The sequence below is a fragment of the Galeopterus variegatus genome, unplaced genomic scaffold (assembly GCF_000696425.1).
Source record: "Galeopterus variegatus unplaced genomic scaffold, G_variegatus-3.0.2 Scaffold2785, whole genome shotgun sequence".
Lineage (NCBI taxonomy): Eukaryota > Metazoa > Chordata > Mammalia > Dermoptera > Cynocephalidae > Galeopterus > Galeopterus variegatus.
The window spans coordinates 231,488-245,718 of NW_007728896.1; the positions used below are offsets into that span (position 1 = coordinate 231,488).

The 14,231-nt window shown below is 39.3% G+C and overlaps 1 protein-coding gene across 2 annotated transcripts; it reads right to left on the reverse strand.

Annotated features, from left to right (window-relative positions):
- Positions 1 to 233: 233 nt before the first annotated feature.
- PCDH9 (protocadherin 9) lies at positions 234 to 6,252 on the reverse strand. 2 transcript variants are annotated; one of them, XM_008582983.1, is made up of 2 exons: positions 5,604 to 6,252; positions 234 to 4,320 (listed from the first exon to the last, which is right to left on the reverse strand). In XM_008582983.1, exon 2 carries the CDS (start codon positions 4,183 to 4,185, stop codon positions 1,087 to 1,089), a length of 3,099 nt encoding a protein of 1,032 aa, XP_008581205.1. In that variant the 5' UTR covers positions 4,186 to 4,320; positions 5,604 to 6,252; the 3' UTR covers positions 234 to 1,086. The 2 variants fall into 2 exon arrangements, with proteins under 2 accessions (XP_008581205.1, XP_008581206.1); XM_008582984.1 differs by lacking the exon at positions 5,604 to 6,252 and adding an exon at positions 5,376 to 5,577.
- Positions 6,253 to 14,231: the final 7,979 nt, after the last annotated feature.

Consider the following 14,231-nt stretch of genomic DNA (forward strand, 5'->3'; position numbering starts at 1 on the left):
AGAGCAAGCAAATGAACTTAAATGCTAGTTGCTCCAGAGCAACTAGCATTAAATAAAAGGTATCTTTGGCTGTACTACCAGCTTGATCCTTCCCTTCCCCCTTTCCCTGCTACTGCGGGATTGGCACCTGGCCAGTACAAGCGACACGATACCCCAGTGCCATCTACAGGCTGTTATCGACATTCAAATTTTGTGGCCACAGACAAGCACCAGTGAAATAAATTAGACAGTGCTGCATTTAAATCTTTATTAACAAGGAATTATTAGACCTAAGAAAAACTAATTCTGGATTTGGTTGAAATATGAATTTCTCAGTCTCTTAATCCCTCTTCATATGGCATATTTCACAGTTTAAAATGAGTTATGACAGATCACTTATGCATTACTATGATGAGAGAATATTTACAATGGGTTCATTCTTTTCTCTACAAATCAGTTATATTAGGGAGAAAGCATTCCTTTTTTTTTTTTTTCTTTCTTTCTTTTTCTTTTTTTGAAAGAGTATTTGGCCATTGTGGATACTGAAAATCTTTCTATTAAATACCCAATTTACTATATTACAATGAAATAACTCAAAATCAAAGAGAAGACTTCCTATATGGCTTAGTTGCAATCTATCAACAATCATGTGCTTCACAGCTGATGTACATTTAATATTCTATTATCTTGTTTAGAGACTAAAAAAAAATTAACCCCTTTAGCAACCACAGCTCCAACATGATTGCAGTCAGACCTTCAAACATCACTTAAACTTGAGATTTGAAGGTGACTTTTTAGATCAAAAGGTAATGTGAAAATCGTGAAGTAGTCAAAATTTGGCAACCCCAGGAGCAGAATTTGGCATATTGGGACAGGTTTTCTACTTCAGCAAACATTATCCTGGGACATTTTGGAATGATTTCCTCTTTTCATCTTTTGCCATTTGAAGGGAACTGGGAGGTTAAATAATTCTCAGAACTCAGAAATTTCAAAGCTGTTCTATAAATTCTTGACTGAGCCCCAGAGGAATAGAAAAGGGGTCAAGTTTTTTTTTCCCTCTTTATAACTAAGCTAAAGTTAGACCAAAACAAGAGACACACTGGCACGTTAATACTGGTTGACTGGGCACTTGTATGCAGTACTTATAGACCAGTAAAAGTGCTCGTTTACCTGTCTGGTGTGTAAGGGGCCCTTTGTCTTGAAGCCTCCTTGGGAACTGCACTCTGAGGCACTGAAGTGATCTGAACTAGTGGAAGAGCGTTTGGAAAGGGTGTCACAACCCCCGACAAAGGTGTTGTCCAAAGGGAGTTCCTGAATCACATGATGCTTTTTCACGGAAACTGGAGTGTCTGGTTTGAGATGAAAAGCAGGCTGTGGAGAAGCAGATTTGTAGTGCTTGGCCAGGTCAGGGCTGTTAGGCTTGAAGGTTGTTGGAGGTGCCGGGCCCCAGTCAAATCTTCCTATACTTTGCTCCTCCAGCTCAGCTGGCAAGCTTATTGTCCCATTGATAGGCTCATGAACTGAGTCATCGGGTTTGGACTCTTCGATAGTAACAAAGTTCAAAAGAGAGCTCTTGGGAGACTTTCTTTTCTTCCTTTTCTTTTTCTTGTTTTGTTTGTTCTCCTGGTTTGGGGACATCCATTCGGCACCTTGCTTGCTCCTCTGTGCTGCTTTGAACCTTGATGCATGGCGACAGCGCACCAGAACGGTGACGAAGATCACAACTATAACCACCATGGCGCCTGCGACAATGGCAATCATGATGGTCAGATAGTCCTCATTTTGATAGGGTTGGCTACTATCCCCTATGTTCCTGTCCAACGGGGTCTCCATAGTCCTGCGGATCAAGTCATAGATGTAGGAGGCATTTCCAGCAGTGTCATTAACATAAAGGAATACAAGCACAAGTGTGTGCAAAGACTTAGGGTATCCCAGGTCACTTATGTTGACCACTAAACGGTGTAAGCCCACATCAGTAGGTGCCGGTTTTTCTTCCAGAGTAATGTTACCTGTTACTGGATCAATTCGAAATAAGCCTTTGTTGTTCCCACTCACTATCGTATACTTAAGTTCAGCATTCATTCCAGTGTCAATATCCACTGCAAAAACTTCTGCTACCACAGAGCCAGGAATGGCTGAGAGGGGCACCAACTTAAAGGAAGTATTTGACGGTGGAGAAATGACAACTGGGCTATTGTCATTAACATCCATGACATTGATAGTTACTTTTGCAGTAGAGGAACGAGGTGGCTGTCCACCATCAGTGGCTTTGACATCAAAAGTGTAGGAACTCTGCTGCTCTCTATCAAAGGAGACATTTGACTTTATGACTCCAGAGTACGGATCCAACACAAAATTATCATTGTCATTTAGAATGGAAAGAGTCACAGCTTTATTCTCGCCAGCATCTGCATCTGTCACTGTGATTACCCCCACAGTACTATACTTTGGCAGATTTTCAGACACAAAAAATTGAAAATGATTATGAGTAAACTTGGGGCTATTGTCATTCTCATCCAGAACAGTAACTATCACAGCCGCTTGGCTTTGGAGGGGAGGGGTCCCATTGTCCCGGGCAGTGACTGTAAAGATGAATCGTTCTTGCTCTTCTCGGTCAAAGACTCTGGACGCAGTCAAAACTCCTGTCTTTCGGTCCAGATCAAAGAAGGAGGCATTCGGTCCAAGCTGATAAACAATGTCTGCATTTTTCCCACTGTCTTCATCTGTGGCACTAATAGTTGTTAAGTATAACCCACGTCGGTTGTTTTCAGAAACTGACAGCTCAATTACAGGCTGGTTGAAAATTGGTGGGTTGTCATTTTCATCCTCAAGCTTAACCCTTACCAGGGCAGTTTGATTTAAACTGGGCTTCCCAGAATCAGAGGCAACAATTTTAAAGCTGAATTCTTTGGTGCCCTCATAGTCCAACAAAGAAGAGGTCTCTAACAAATATTGGTTGTCGTATACTGCCTTCAAATGAAATGGGACCTCTCTTTCAATGAAACAGATCACTTTGCCATTCACATCTGTGTCCTTATCTGAAACTGTAATTAGTGCAATCTTTGTATTGACAGGATCTTTCTCAGATAAATACACTGTGCCATTGATGGGACTTATAATGTACCTGAGGTCTATGTTAGGAGGGTTATCGTTTACATCAGTGACATTGATGGTAACCGTTGCTCGAGCAGGAGTGGAGCTGCCATCACTAGCCAGCACTGTCACTTTGTGAATGGCTGTCTCCTCTCTATCTAAGGACCTCTGAACTGTAATCAGCCCAGTAGTATTATTTAAAGCAAAGAGTCTTTTGGTTGCAGGGGCAACCTGGGCACCAAAAATGTACCGGATTTCAGCATTACTGCCTATGTCTGCATCAGTGGCATGGAGTTGAATTACAGAGGTACCTACAGGAGCATTCTCTGGAATATGCACCTCCACTTGACCCTCTTTAAACACTGGCCTGTTGTCATTTACATCACTTACTGTGACCTGCAGTATGGCTGTGCTGGATTTCTGTGGAGTGCCTCCATCCTCTACTTTGATTTTCATCACATAGGTATCTTTCTGTTCTCTATCCAAGTTTTGCTGAACAATCAATTGTGGCCACTTCTCTCCCTCCGGAGTTTCCACGATATCTAATCCAAAAACACTCTGCCCGTTTAACAATTCATAATGCTGTACACCATTGAAGCCTGTGTCAGGATCTGTTGCTGATGGAATTGGAAAGCGGCTGTTGATCAAAGTGTTTTCTGGAATGGAAATATTGATGACAGGAGATGGAAACATGGGGGCATTATCATTGGTATCCTTGACAATTATTTTTATTTTGATCAGCCTGAAAAAGTCATTGGGGAGGATCACCACCTCAAGTTCAAAGAAACACTCATTCTCCTCAGCATATGAGGCTCCAGCACAGAGTTTTTCTCGGTCTATTCGATTGGAGGTTGTGAAAATTTCCCCAGTGCTGCTGGATACTTTCACCAAAGGGGCATCCCCAGCTTTAGAAACCAGTCTGTAGACAAGGCTAGTGCTGGTCCCTGTGGCAGCATTGATGTGAGAAATGTTCAGATCCTTTGGTATGTTTCCTATGGGCACATTTTCAGGCAATTCCTCTCTAATAGTGTAAATAAGTTCTTGAGCTATTGCAGAATCCAGCCTTAAACAGGCAATCAGAGCAGCCAACAGGTAAAAATCCCTCAGGTCCATGATAATGTGTTTATTTTCTTTTCCTGGATTTTAGGGTTTAAAGGTTCCCACTGAGGAATGATGCACGAATTGAAAGAGGAAGCGTGCATGGACTGGAGGATGCATTACATCTCATCACTTATTTGGAGACAGCCACTGTCAACACAATCGTATAGACAATATTACTCTTCAGTAAATAAAAACACACAGTCAAAAAATATCACAACACATTTTCCACTGCATTTTAGTAAACATGGCAGTTTGTTCTGCCACTGTTTGCAAGTTAACTCTATGGATAAAAACACTACATATGACCTGCTTGTTGCATTTGCCCAGAGAAAATGAAATTATCTACTCTTGAATTAAGGACAGCTGCTATTTTTACCTGTACTCATCCATGCTGTTTTTTAGAATACTATTGAATTCAAAACATGCCTTCTTGTTCTCCTCATCCCCTCCCTCCCCCGTCTCACCGGCCTTCTGGCCTCTAACCCACCTCCCTCAGTTTTTTTAGGTACAAGTGAAAAACCTTAAGTATTTAGCTATGGTTCCTGCTAATTGCTTTGTCACATGTCAAATATGATGTGTTTTCTTCTCTGCCACACCGAATCATCTTTTTCTTCTAAAAAGACTGTATTTTCCTTTCCTCTTAGTTCTTCAACTGCCTTCTAACACAATCTTACTGGGAAACGAGCATCGGACATACTGCTGCAGCATCAGAAGCAACAGTCACCGGCCACTACATACTCTCAGCCTGAAAGCACAATACCAAGACTTCAAATTTCTTACCCACAGCTTGCTCTCCTTTCTCTAGATTATCCCTTGAGGATTAATAAACACATTAAAACTTTTAAAAATGTATAATAACATGGTTTCCTTATCCTAGAGGTGGAAGAGAGTGCTGAGATGTAAGTGAAACGCAGCTAACATTCCCATGTAACACCACAATAATTTCTACTGAGCATAAAAGAGGCGGGGGGGGGGGTGCAAACGCAGCTAACATTCCCATGTAACACCACAATAATTTCTACTGAGCATAAAAGAGGGGGGGGGGGGGGATGCAGTTTCTTAACCCTGATCCTTGGTTATAACATTAGTAACATTTGCCACAAATAAATACTGCAACCCAATAACGCAGGTAAACAGGCTTCTGCTTAGATGCTCCCCTAACTGCAATTGAAATGGGTGCAAAGCTCTAGGCAGGTACCTACTTGAGTAGGACTGGTCAGTTCCCGGGCTCTAATCTTATCTGCATTAGGCTGCACGGTAGCTGATGCCCGCGATTAGTTCCGGCAGAGTGATGCAGGTAGGGATGCAGATACAGCCGAGTAGGTGAGCTCTTCCCCAACCGTCTACCCAATTACAAACATCCTTCGTCTCCACTGAGGACACATCTAAACACAGAATTTACAATTGTGCATGCGAAACTTTACACTTACGTTAGTCTCCTCAACCTTTCCCCTTTCCCGGTATGCTGCAGTTAGGAATGATTTGTTCCAACACATAGAAAGCCATGCATCTGGTAGCACCAGTTTGGGGAGAAATCAGAAGCAGCAAAACGTTTCCTCCTTGTAAAATGTGTTGCTTCGGGCTGGCAAATTAGCAACTCCAGAGAACAAATTCACAGATTTGTCGTTAGTCATTCTCTCCACATTTCGTCTCTATTACCCACTGAGTCTGGGTTCTGGTATTTAACACACACACAACATCCAGTTGCACTTCTTCAGCTCAGGGATATTTCCACAGCATTAAGCATACCATTTCCACCCGATGTCAATACTGCTTAAGTCTCTAACTTCTTGGAGGAAACGTCAGAGTTGGGGTGACGGTGATGCTCTGGCTGCTCTCCGGAGTGACAGTTGCCCGAACAATTCCTAATCGGCTATGTCTTTCGTGCCTTGGAGACTGAGGCTCCCTCGCGTCTCGCGTGCTCTCCCTCCTCTGCCCCTCTCTCCTCCCTCTTCTCTCTCCTCTCTCTGAACTGAATTTCTTGATATAACTCTCAATAAGCCCAGAGGGAGGGCGTGACGGCCGTGGCCCCGCCCCCGGCCCCTGATTGGGCGGCATCCTGCGGCGCGGGCGGCCGCATTTTAGTAAACATGGCAGTTTGTTCTGCCACTGTTTGCAAGTTAACTCTATGGATAAAAACACTACATATGACCTGCTTGTTGCATTTGCCCAGAGAAAATGAAATTATCTACTCTTGAATTAAGGACAGCTGCTATTTTTACCTGTACTCATCCATGCTGTTTTTTAGAATACTATTGAATTCAAAACATGCCTTCTTGTTCTCCTCATCCCCTCCCTCCCCCGTCTCACCGGCCTTCTGGCCTCTAACCCACCTCCCTCAGTTTTTTTAGGTACAAGTGAAAAACCTTAAGTATTTAGCTATGGTTCCTGCTAATTGCTTTGTCACATGTCAAATATGATGTGTTTTCTTCTCTGCCACACCGAATCATCTTTTTCTTCTAAAAAGACTGTATTTTCCTTTCCTCTTAGTTCTTCAACTGCCTTCTAACACAATCTTACTGGGAAACGAGCATCGGACGCCGGGTTCCGGGAGGTGAACTGAGCATGCCCAGCAGGGTCCGCCGGGGAGGGAAGGGCTGGCGCTCCCCAGGCCCGCGCGGACGCGGCGCGACGGGGAAGCGAGCGGTGGATCCCGGGCTGTTGGACAGACGGACGGAAGGGCGGGTGTGGGCAGCGCGGTAGCCCGGCGGGGCGCGCGGACACGGATCTGGGGAGCCTCCGGCACCGCCGCGGATGGAGGGGGGTCGCCTCGGCGACCCGTCTTTGGGCGCTTGTTTCGCGCTTGTCTGTGCTAAGCATTGGCCCAAATGCACAGCTGGGAGAGTCAGCCGGGGATCTGAGACGCATCGCCACCCCTCGATGGGGAGCACGACCCGCGGATCCCGGGAACGGGTGAAACGGAGGACACGCCCGGTGCTGCAAGATAGGGGCTTTTGCTGGCAGGGACATTGGGGAGAAGGGCGGAGAGGGCGCAGAGCGAAAGGTGGGGGCAGCGGGTTTTTACATCTCAAACGAGACCGGAAAGAAAAGGAATGTGAACACTTCACTGCACGGTCACGGAAAGTGTCGGGGGAAGGGAAAGTGGCAGCCCCTTGGAGCCCCTTGGTCAGCCCTGGCCAGTTTGCTGTGCGTGCGACGTCTCGTCTGGGGGAGCGGGGCGGGCCGCGGCGGCACATCGCGGCGGTCCCAGCCCTTCCGCTCCCGCAGCGCCTGCAAAGCCGAGGAGCCGGGCTCGCCCGGACACGGCTGCGGCAAAACCCGTCTGCAGCTCACCTAACTGCAAACTTTGCTTCCGAGAGGCTGGAAGGAGTCTCGTGCCGCTGTTTCCCAAGATGTGACACTTCCTTCCCCCTATGCACTTTCTTCTGTTTCCAACTTTACTGCAATACTTGTCTTTCCCCCTGCAATTCATTTTTCTCACTCCAGCTCTGTAGTGTATCCTCACGTTTCTCGTTTTCATACAAGAGTCGGATGGAGCGACTCCCGAAAGGATTAGCCTTATTCCTTAAATGTCGGCCCCCCAAAGCACTGTCTGTTATTTGTCTGATCCTTTAAAATCAGTAAACCACGAAGGTTTTTGTAGTGGGCTGTACCTCCAACGCCAGATACCTGAGTAAAGTTGAGACATTAATAGTTCACTTGGAACAAAAAATGTGTTTTTCTGAATGACCTATAAAGGTTGTCTGAGAAGGTCTTAATGCATGATTGAATAACTTGGTCTAAGTTACAGGAGGAATCAAGGGCATTTATTTTAAACCGCTCTGTTCCCCGTTCTGTACTGGGATGTATGAGCATTAAAGGCTCTTCACATATTTCTGCGCTATGATGGCATGTTTGAGAATACCTCTTGTTTTCGAATACAATGCTTTTTAAAAAATGAACATTTATATATAGATGTTTAAATTAAAAGTTAAAAAAGACCACTGGGAAAACCTACCAGCCTATATCGTGTATATATAATTCCATTGTTTAATCACTCGTTTGACATCACAATTACCCCACATAAAATTGTAAGCTCCTTTTTTTCATTCAAATTTTTCTTAAGGTGAATATTCACAGTTAATCTGCAGTGTCTAAAATCCCACTGTAAAATCCATTAATCCCTTATATGTGTAATATAAAACACTTTTCTTGCAGACAATAGGTTGATATTGTCTTGAAATAGCCAAAAAAAAAAAAAAAAACCCAAAAAACAAAACTCATAGTAATATTTGGTATGATTAGAATATATAAAATTTAAGAATAAAAAGGATTGCTTAAGTATCCAAAAGCCGAAAGAAAAATATTACCTTATACAATAATGCGAGTGAATTAAAGAATGATTCCTTTATCTTACCGCAGTAAATGACCATTTTGCCATTCACAGAATCTACAATTATAGCTAGTACATTACTCCAATTGTCATGTATTTTTATGCTCTGAAGTATTTTAAGATAAATGAACCATCATTCCAATACATTCGCAATAAATATAGCAGCGCAGCCACTTTCCAGTTGATTTCATAAGCATCACAGTTATATGATATTCTTATTCTAATCATACCTTAGCCGTTTGAAAGTCATGTTGTAGTCGCAACACATAGCTCAGCAATAATTATTTAACATCATTAAGTGGAATTGTTTCTGTTTGCTAAGGGATAGCTTTACTTGTTGGCAGAGCCCATTATTACCTCGTGTTCATAAATGAAATCTTAATATGAACACAGGACGAAGGTTAGGGATGAGAAAAAATAATCACATGATTAAATTTATGACCATGAGACTTCAATTAAAGAAACCCACAGGCCAAAGCCCCAGAATGAAATATATCTAGATTCTTCTCAAAGGAGATTGAATACAATATAGAAATAGAGCTACTAATTCAGGGTATTCTATCTTGTAGGTGTTTATTTGGCATATTTAAATAATTGGGATTCTTTAATTAAGTTTTCCCTCTTACAGCTAGAATAGTTGAGGCTTGTTTGTCCTATAATATTTTAATTGCTAAACTCTAGAGTGAGAATTATTATTAGAGATGTTATTAATATTCCTAGAAGAAAATTAAATAGAAAGGGTAATATTCTGAACCCTCTGCTGTCATAACTTGAGACCTCTGCCCAAAACACTGTATAAACTATTTACATGAGAAGTGTTCCCAATCTATGTCTCCCATACTATTTTTGAAAAACTTATATCTGCAAAATTATAAAGTAAGGAAATATTATTCATTAGTTTTAATTTTTGTAAGGGAACATCTATTGGTTTTTATGCTGCATTTTATGTTTTTTTTCTTTAGTGAGCTTAATAAAATATTAGATTTTCAATTACATGACTCTAATATAGATCTTCCAATATATTTAATACACTTCTAATTAGATCTCTTTAATTAACCCTTATTCATCTTTGTCAATGCATATTTTCTACAGCAAGGAATTATGATGTTCCTACCTGTTTTGTACCTGATTCTTACTTTAGGAATTACGCTATCTGGGCTACAGTAAAATTGCCTTAGTGTTCTCTGCTGATTATACAGGTCATGGAATGTAAGTCTCCTTTAGCCAGCTAACTGAAGACTAAAATGCTATTACAGATTTATACAGAAACAAATAGTGAGTTAGTAAAATTATTTCATATTCTACAAATTTACCATTGTTCTATTTATATATTTAAATAATAAATTCCTTATAATAGCATTTAAAAACTTAAATTATTAAACAGTTCAATTTATTAATTGGATTTTCATCTACTATTTTCCAGTTACCACTCAGCATTTTAAAATTACATTTCACACCAAGATTATAAAGGCTTTTTTGTAAATTATATTTTATGTAACAGACATAGACTGTGGTATTTAGAATGATCAGATGACTTCCTAAGGACTTCAAGACTAATATTTTTAACTCTAATATACTAGTCCTACATTGCAAAATTTTAAATAAAATTAAAAAAAAAATACTATTGTGTCCTGTACTTCTAAAGTTTCTTTAATCCAGATGTCTTCTTGTGTCTAACAGACATTAATCAATCAATCACAAAGGCTCTTATGTCACAGCAGGTATTATTGTCCCCATTTTATAAAAATAAACTTGACTATTGCACTGTACTTCTTTTGGGTGGAGATTGTGGTTAAAATGATAAGGGTTATTTCTATTATCACTGTTTAGAAAATGACAATGCAGAATTTTAACACCATGAAAAGAAAATTAACACGTTTTAGGGCTGTGCAAACTGACAAAGTGTAGTAAAATCCTTGAATAATTCTCTTGCTTCCCTATTTATTATTAGCTCTTTCTTTTGAATACCTTTTTTTCTTTTTACTTTTCTTTTTTAAGGAAAACCTAGTCCAAGGTAATCAAATCACAAAGGAAAGCAGGTGACAACCTTCATTCTCTTTGAATGACTGAACTAAATTTATCCCTATTTGCTATATTTTTATGACTGACAACTATTATAGATGTCAGGGTGTAACTCTAACAGCTATCACAACATAAACTGACATTATTCAGTGCCGCTATTTTATCATGATTATTATATAAATAAAGAAAATATTGCCTTTTATTATTGCTATTTTAAGATTTAAGATTACATATAGAGAAAGCTTTCATAACAAATGTTTTCCCCATCACAGGTAAGTCTCGAGCAATCTGTAGAAAAACATAAAAAGATGGTTTTAAGAGAGTAAAAAGAGTACATGTATGTGTATAAATGCTTAAACTTAGGTAATTTGATTATTTTTAAGTCATGTAATTTCAATTGAAACATAACGTAAAAATCTTTTTTCTTGGGTCTGTATGATATTTATTTCTGTAAGTTAAAAACTATTAGATTAAGATATCAAGTACTATCTATTCACATATGTATATTAAATATATATTCACATATTGTATATTCACATTTATATAAAGGATAAATGTCCAGAGATGTAGAAAACAATGGACATTGTTTGGAAGCACCTCTATTTACATTTAAAAATAGAGACAGAAAATGTTGAAACAAAAACACATTTCAAACTCAACAGCATTTGCCCAAAGATCATTAGGAAAATGATTTTTTTAGATATTAGGACTTATAATAAATTGAAATAAATATAGGACAGCATTTTTTAAAATTCTCTTTTATTACATTCTCATTAAGAAGAGTATGTTGTGGAAAACAAAACTTACTGTTACCTGAAACAATATTGTTTTGGAAACTTTCATTCACTATTCCTCCTCCCCCCTTCCTCATTCTTATGTTTTCTGTCTTTAAAAAAAGAAAAAAAAACCTCACATGATACTTTTCTAGAAACCCAATTATTTACATCATGCACACATAAATAGACTTACTAACATAGGGCAGGATGGATAAGCCTCATTTTTCTCTTATAGTCTCCTCTTAGGAACCAAGTTCTACCCACAGTCCCCCTCTAATTGAATTAGGGTGAGTCAGAGACACCGTATATACTGTTGACTTCTTCAGTCCTGGCTTAACTCCATATCACTGATAACACCAAAGGGAGATGGGATTGCTCAGCTTTTAAAAGATACTGTTATCCTTTAATATAACATAAATCTGGGATTTAAGTATCACTCTGCTTACAAAAATTATGTTTCTACTTGTATTTAAACATGTATTCATTAAAATAATTTTAAGTGAAAATTATATTCTGTACTGTACACTAACAGAGGACTTTTTAAAGTGCTGCAAGGCACAACATTCATTCTTATGCCTATAAATTTACTGTGCTCTAGCCACAGGTTGGTGAAATGTTCAGAAAGAATTGAGAGCCTCAAAGAAACTTCTTAGCTGTATGGAATGGGGTTGGTCTGCTTTAAAGTAAGCCAGGATACACCATAAGAGAAATTGATTTTTAAAAAATAGTATAAAAAACATCATGTGTGAAGTTTATAAGAAAGCCTAATTAGGAAAATTTTTCTTGGAAAATATCTCTTGTAAAATATAAGAAAAAATAAATCTACCTTACCATAATTTTGAAAAGATTATAAATGTTCTCTTATGTCACAAAATATTCATGTAATGTTTTGATTTTGGAGATAAACACCCATGTTTTATATCTATGGCCTAACTACAAATTTATATGATTTCTACAAGTAATGACTATACCAACGGAGGTGTCTTTAGTGGCTATACTAAATAAGAGTAACGGGATTATTTATGTGTAACATTTGTCCTTCACCATAGAATGAGGCTGAATGTACAGTGTATTACAAACAGATAAGTAGATCCTAAAGACCAGGTGATACTTCAAGTAAATACCACAATTAGTAGGAAAAAAATGGAAGTGAGGATTACATGAAATGATTATAAGACACCTAAGGGATAAATTCTGTGTTACAAATCTATTCATCAGTTCACTCAAAATCTATTTTTAAAAGGCTTACTATATAAAAATACCTAATAAAAATAAAAATACCTCCTATATAAAAAAATCTTTCATGTGATCAACACAAATATCTGTAATGTCTCAAGTGTAATTCAGCTGAGTCCTCTTACTCCTCTTACTCTATTTTATTTTTTTTTTTGACAGTAGTGGCTTACTACCCTGAGAGTCTTTTCTACTCTGCTAATACCCATCACACTATCTTTCCTTTAGGTTTTAGATTTTAAGAATTTTGCTAGTTACATTATTCTTAATATTTTGAATGCTCACAAGCAAGTTCTTGATAATACTTGTATGTATAAATAAATGTAGAGTACCAACAATCTAGTTTTTTTTTTTTTTAAATCTCCATATTGGTCTAGATTGTTTACTGAGCTTATTATCGCCAGCATAATATTATACTGAACTTGACTATGTGATTTAAATAACATTTTAGAGTAATAAACTTATTCCATGTTTCTCACACTTTAATGTGAATAAAAATTGCCAGAGATCTTGTTAAGTTAAAATGCAGGTTCTGATATATTAGTTCTTTGGTAGGAGCTGAGGTCCTACGTTTCTAACAAATTCCCAGGGGATACTGATGCTACTGATCTGTGGACCAGACTTTAAGTAGTAAGGACCTAAAAGGCATCTTTAATACAAGGTATCATGGCTCATGGGGGGTATGGGGGGAAGGACAGAACTTTGGGGAAAGAATTATACCTACTATTCTACCATGAAGAGGTTAATCTTGTTACCAAACATCCTTCTGAGGCAAGTGCTGCTCAGATGGTCACGGAATATATACATCATTCACATATTAATTTGATTTAGGTTGTTTTCTACCTCTTATCTAGATTAGACAGCTAGAGCTAAATTTTAGTTTTACTTTGACTAGGAATGAGGAAGAAGTCTGTTTGGAGCCTGGTGCCCTTCAGGGGAAGGCAGACTGTGTAGAACAGCATGGGAAGGCTTAGGCCACTTGCTGAGCAATGTGGGTGCACCAGGTCACTGATGTGTATGGAAGGTGTCACCAACAAGGTAACAGAATACATGGGTGGACATCTTCGGGTCATCTCCAAAGCTCACATGAGTTCCTCCTTCATTGGAAATGTCTCTCCCCATATTACACCCACATGGTTATAAACAAAGCAGATATCTTCAGCTGGCATGAACTCATCCTACCACGTCAGGAACTGATGGATTCAATCCATTTTGCCAACACTTGATTGCATTTATGAAGACACTAAATTAAAAATGGGCCACTGATCCCCTTCACTAAAGAACCTGGATCTGTAAGAGAGCTATTCCAAAATCAATCTAATTGTTCTTTGAACAGTAAGCAGTGTATACTCATAAGTCATTAGAAGCAGTAGTTTTTCATTACATAGATTAGAGTACCAAAGGAAGGTTGAAGAAGAAAGCAGGAGAAAAATGACGATGATGCACAGAAGGAATCAGAGATGGGGAACCCCTTACAGTGGGTATGTACTTGGTTCCAATTCATATTGCACTATTTCTTTTTTTTTTTTTTTTCCTTTTTGTCTTTTTTCGTGACCGTTAGCGGGATTGCAACCCTCAGTGTCGCGCCCGCACCGCGCTCAACTAGTGAGTGGACTGGTCTCTATATGGGATCCGAACCCTTGGTGGGAGCGCCACTGCGCTCCCAAGCGCCGTGCTCTACTGAGTGCGCCACC

Bases quoted from the DNA above. Each gene is read 5' to 3' on its own strand.
- PCDH9 (XM_008582983.1), bottom strand. From the start codon at position 4,185: ATGGACCTGAGGGATTTTTACCTGTTGGCTGCTCTGATTGCCTGTTTA.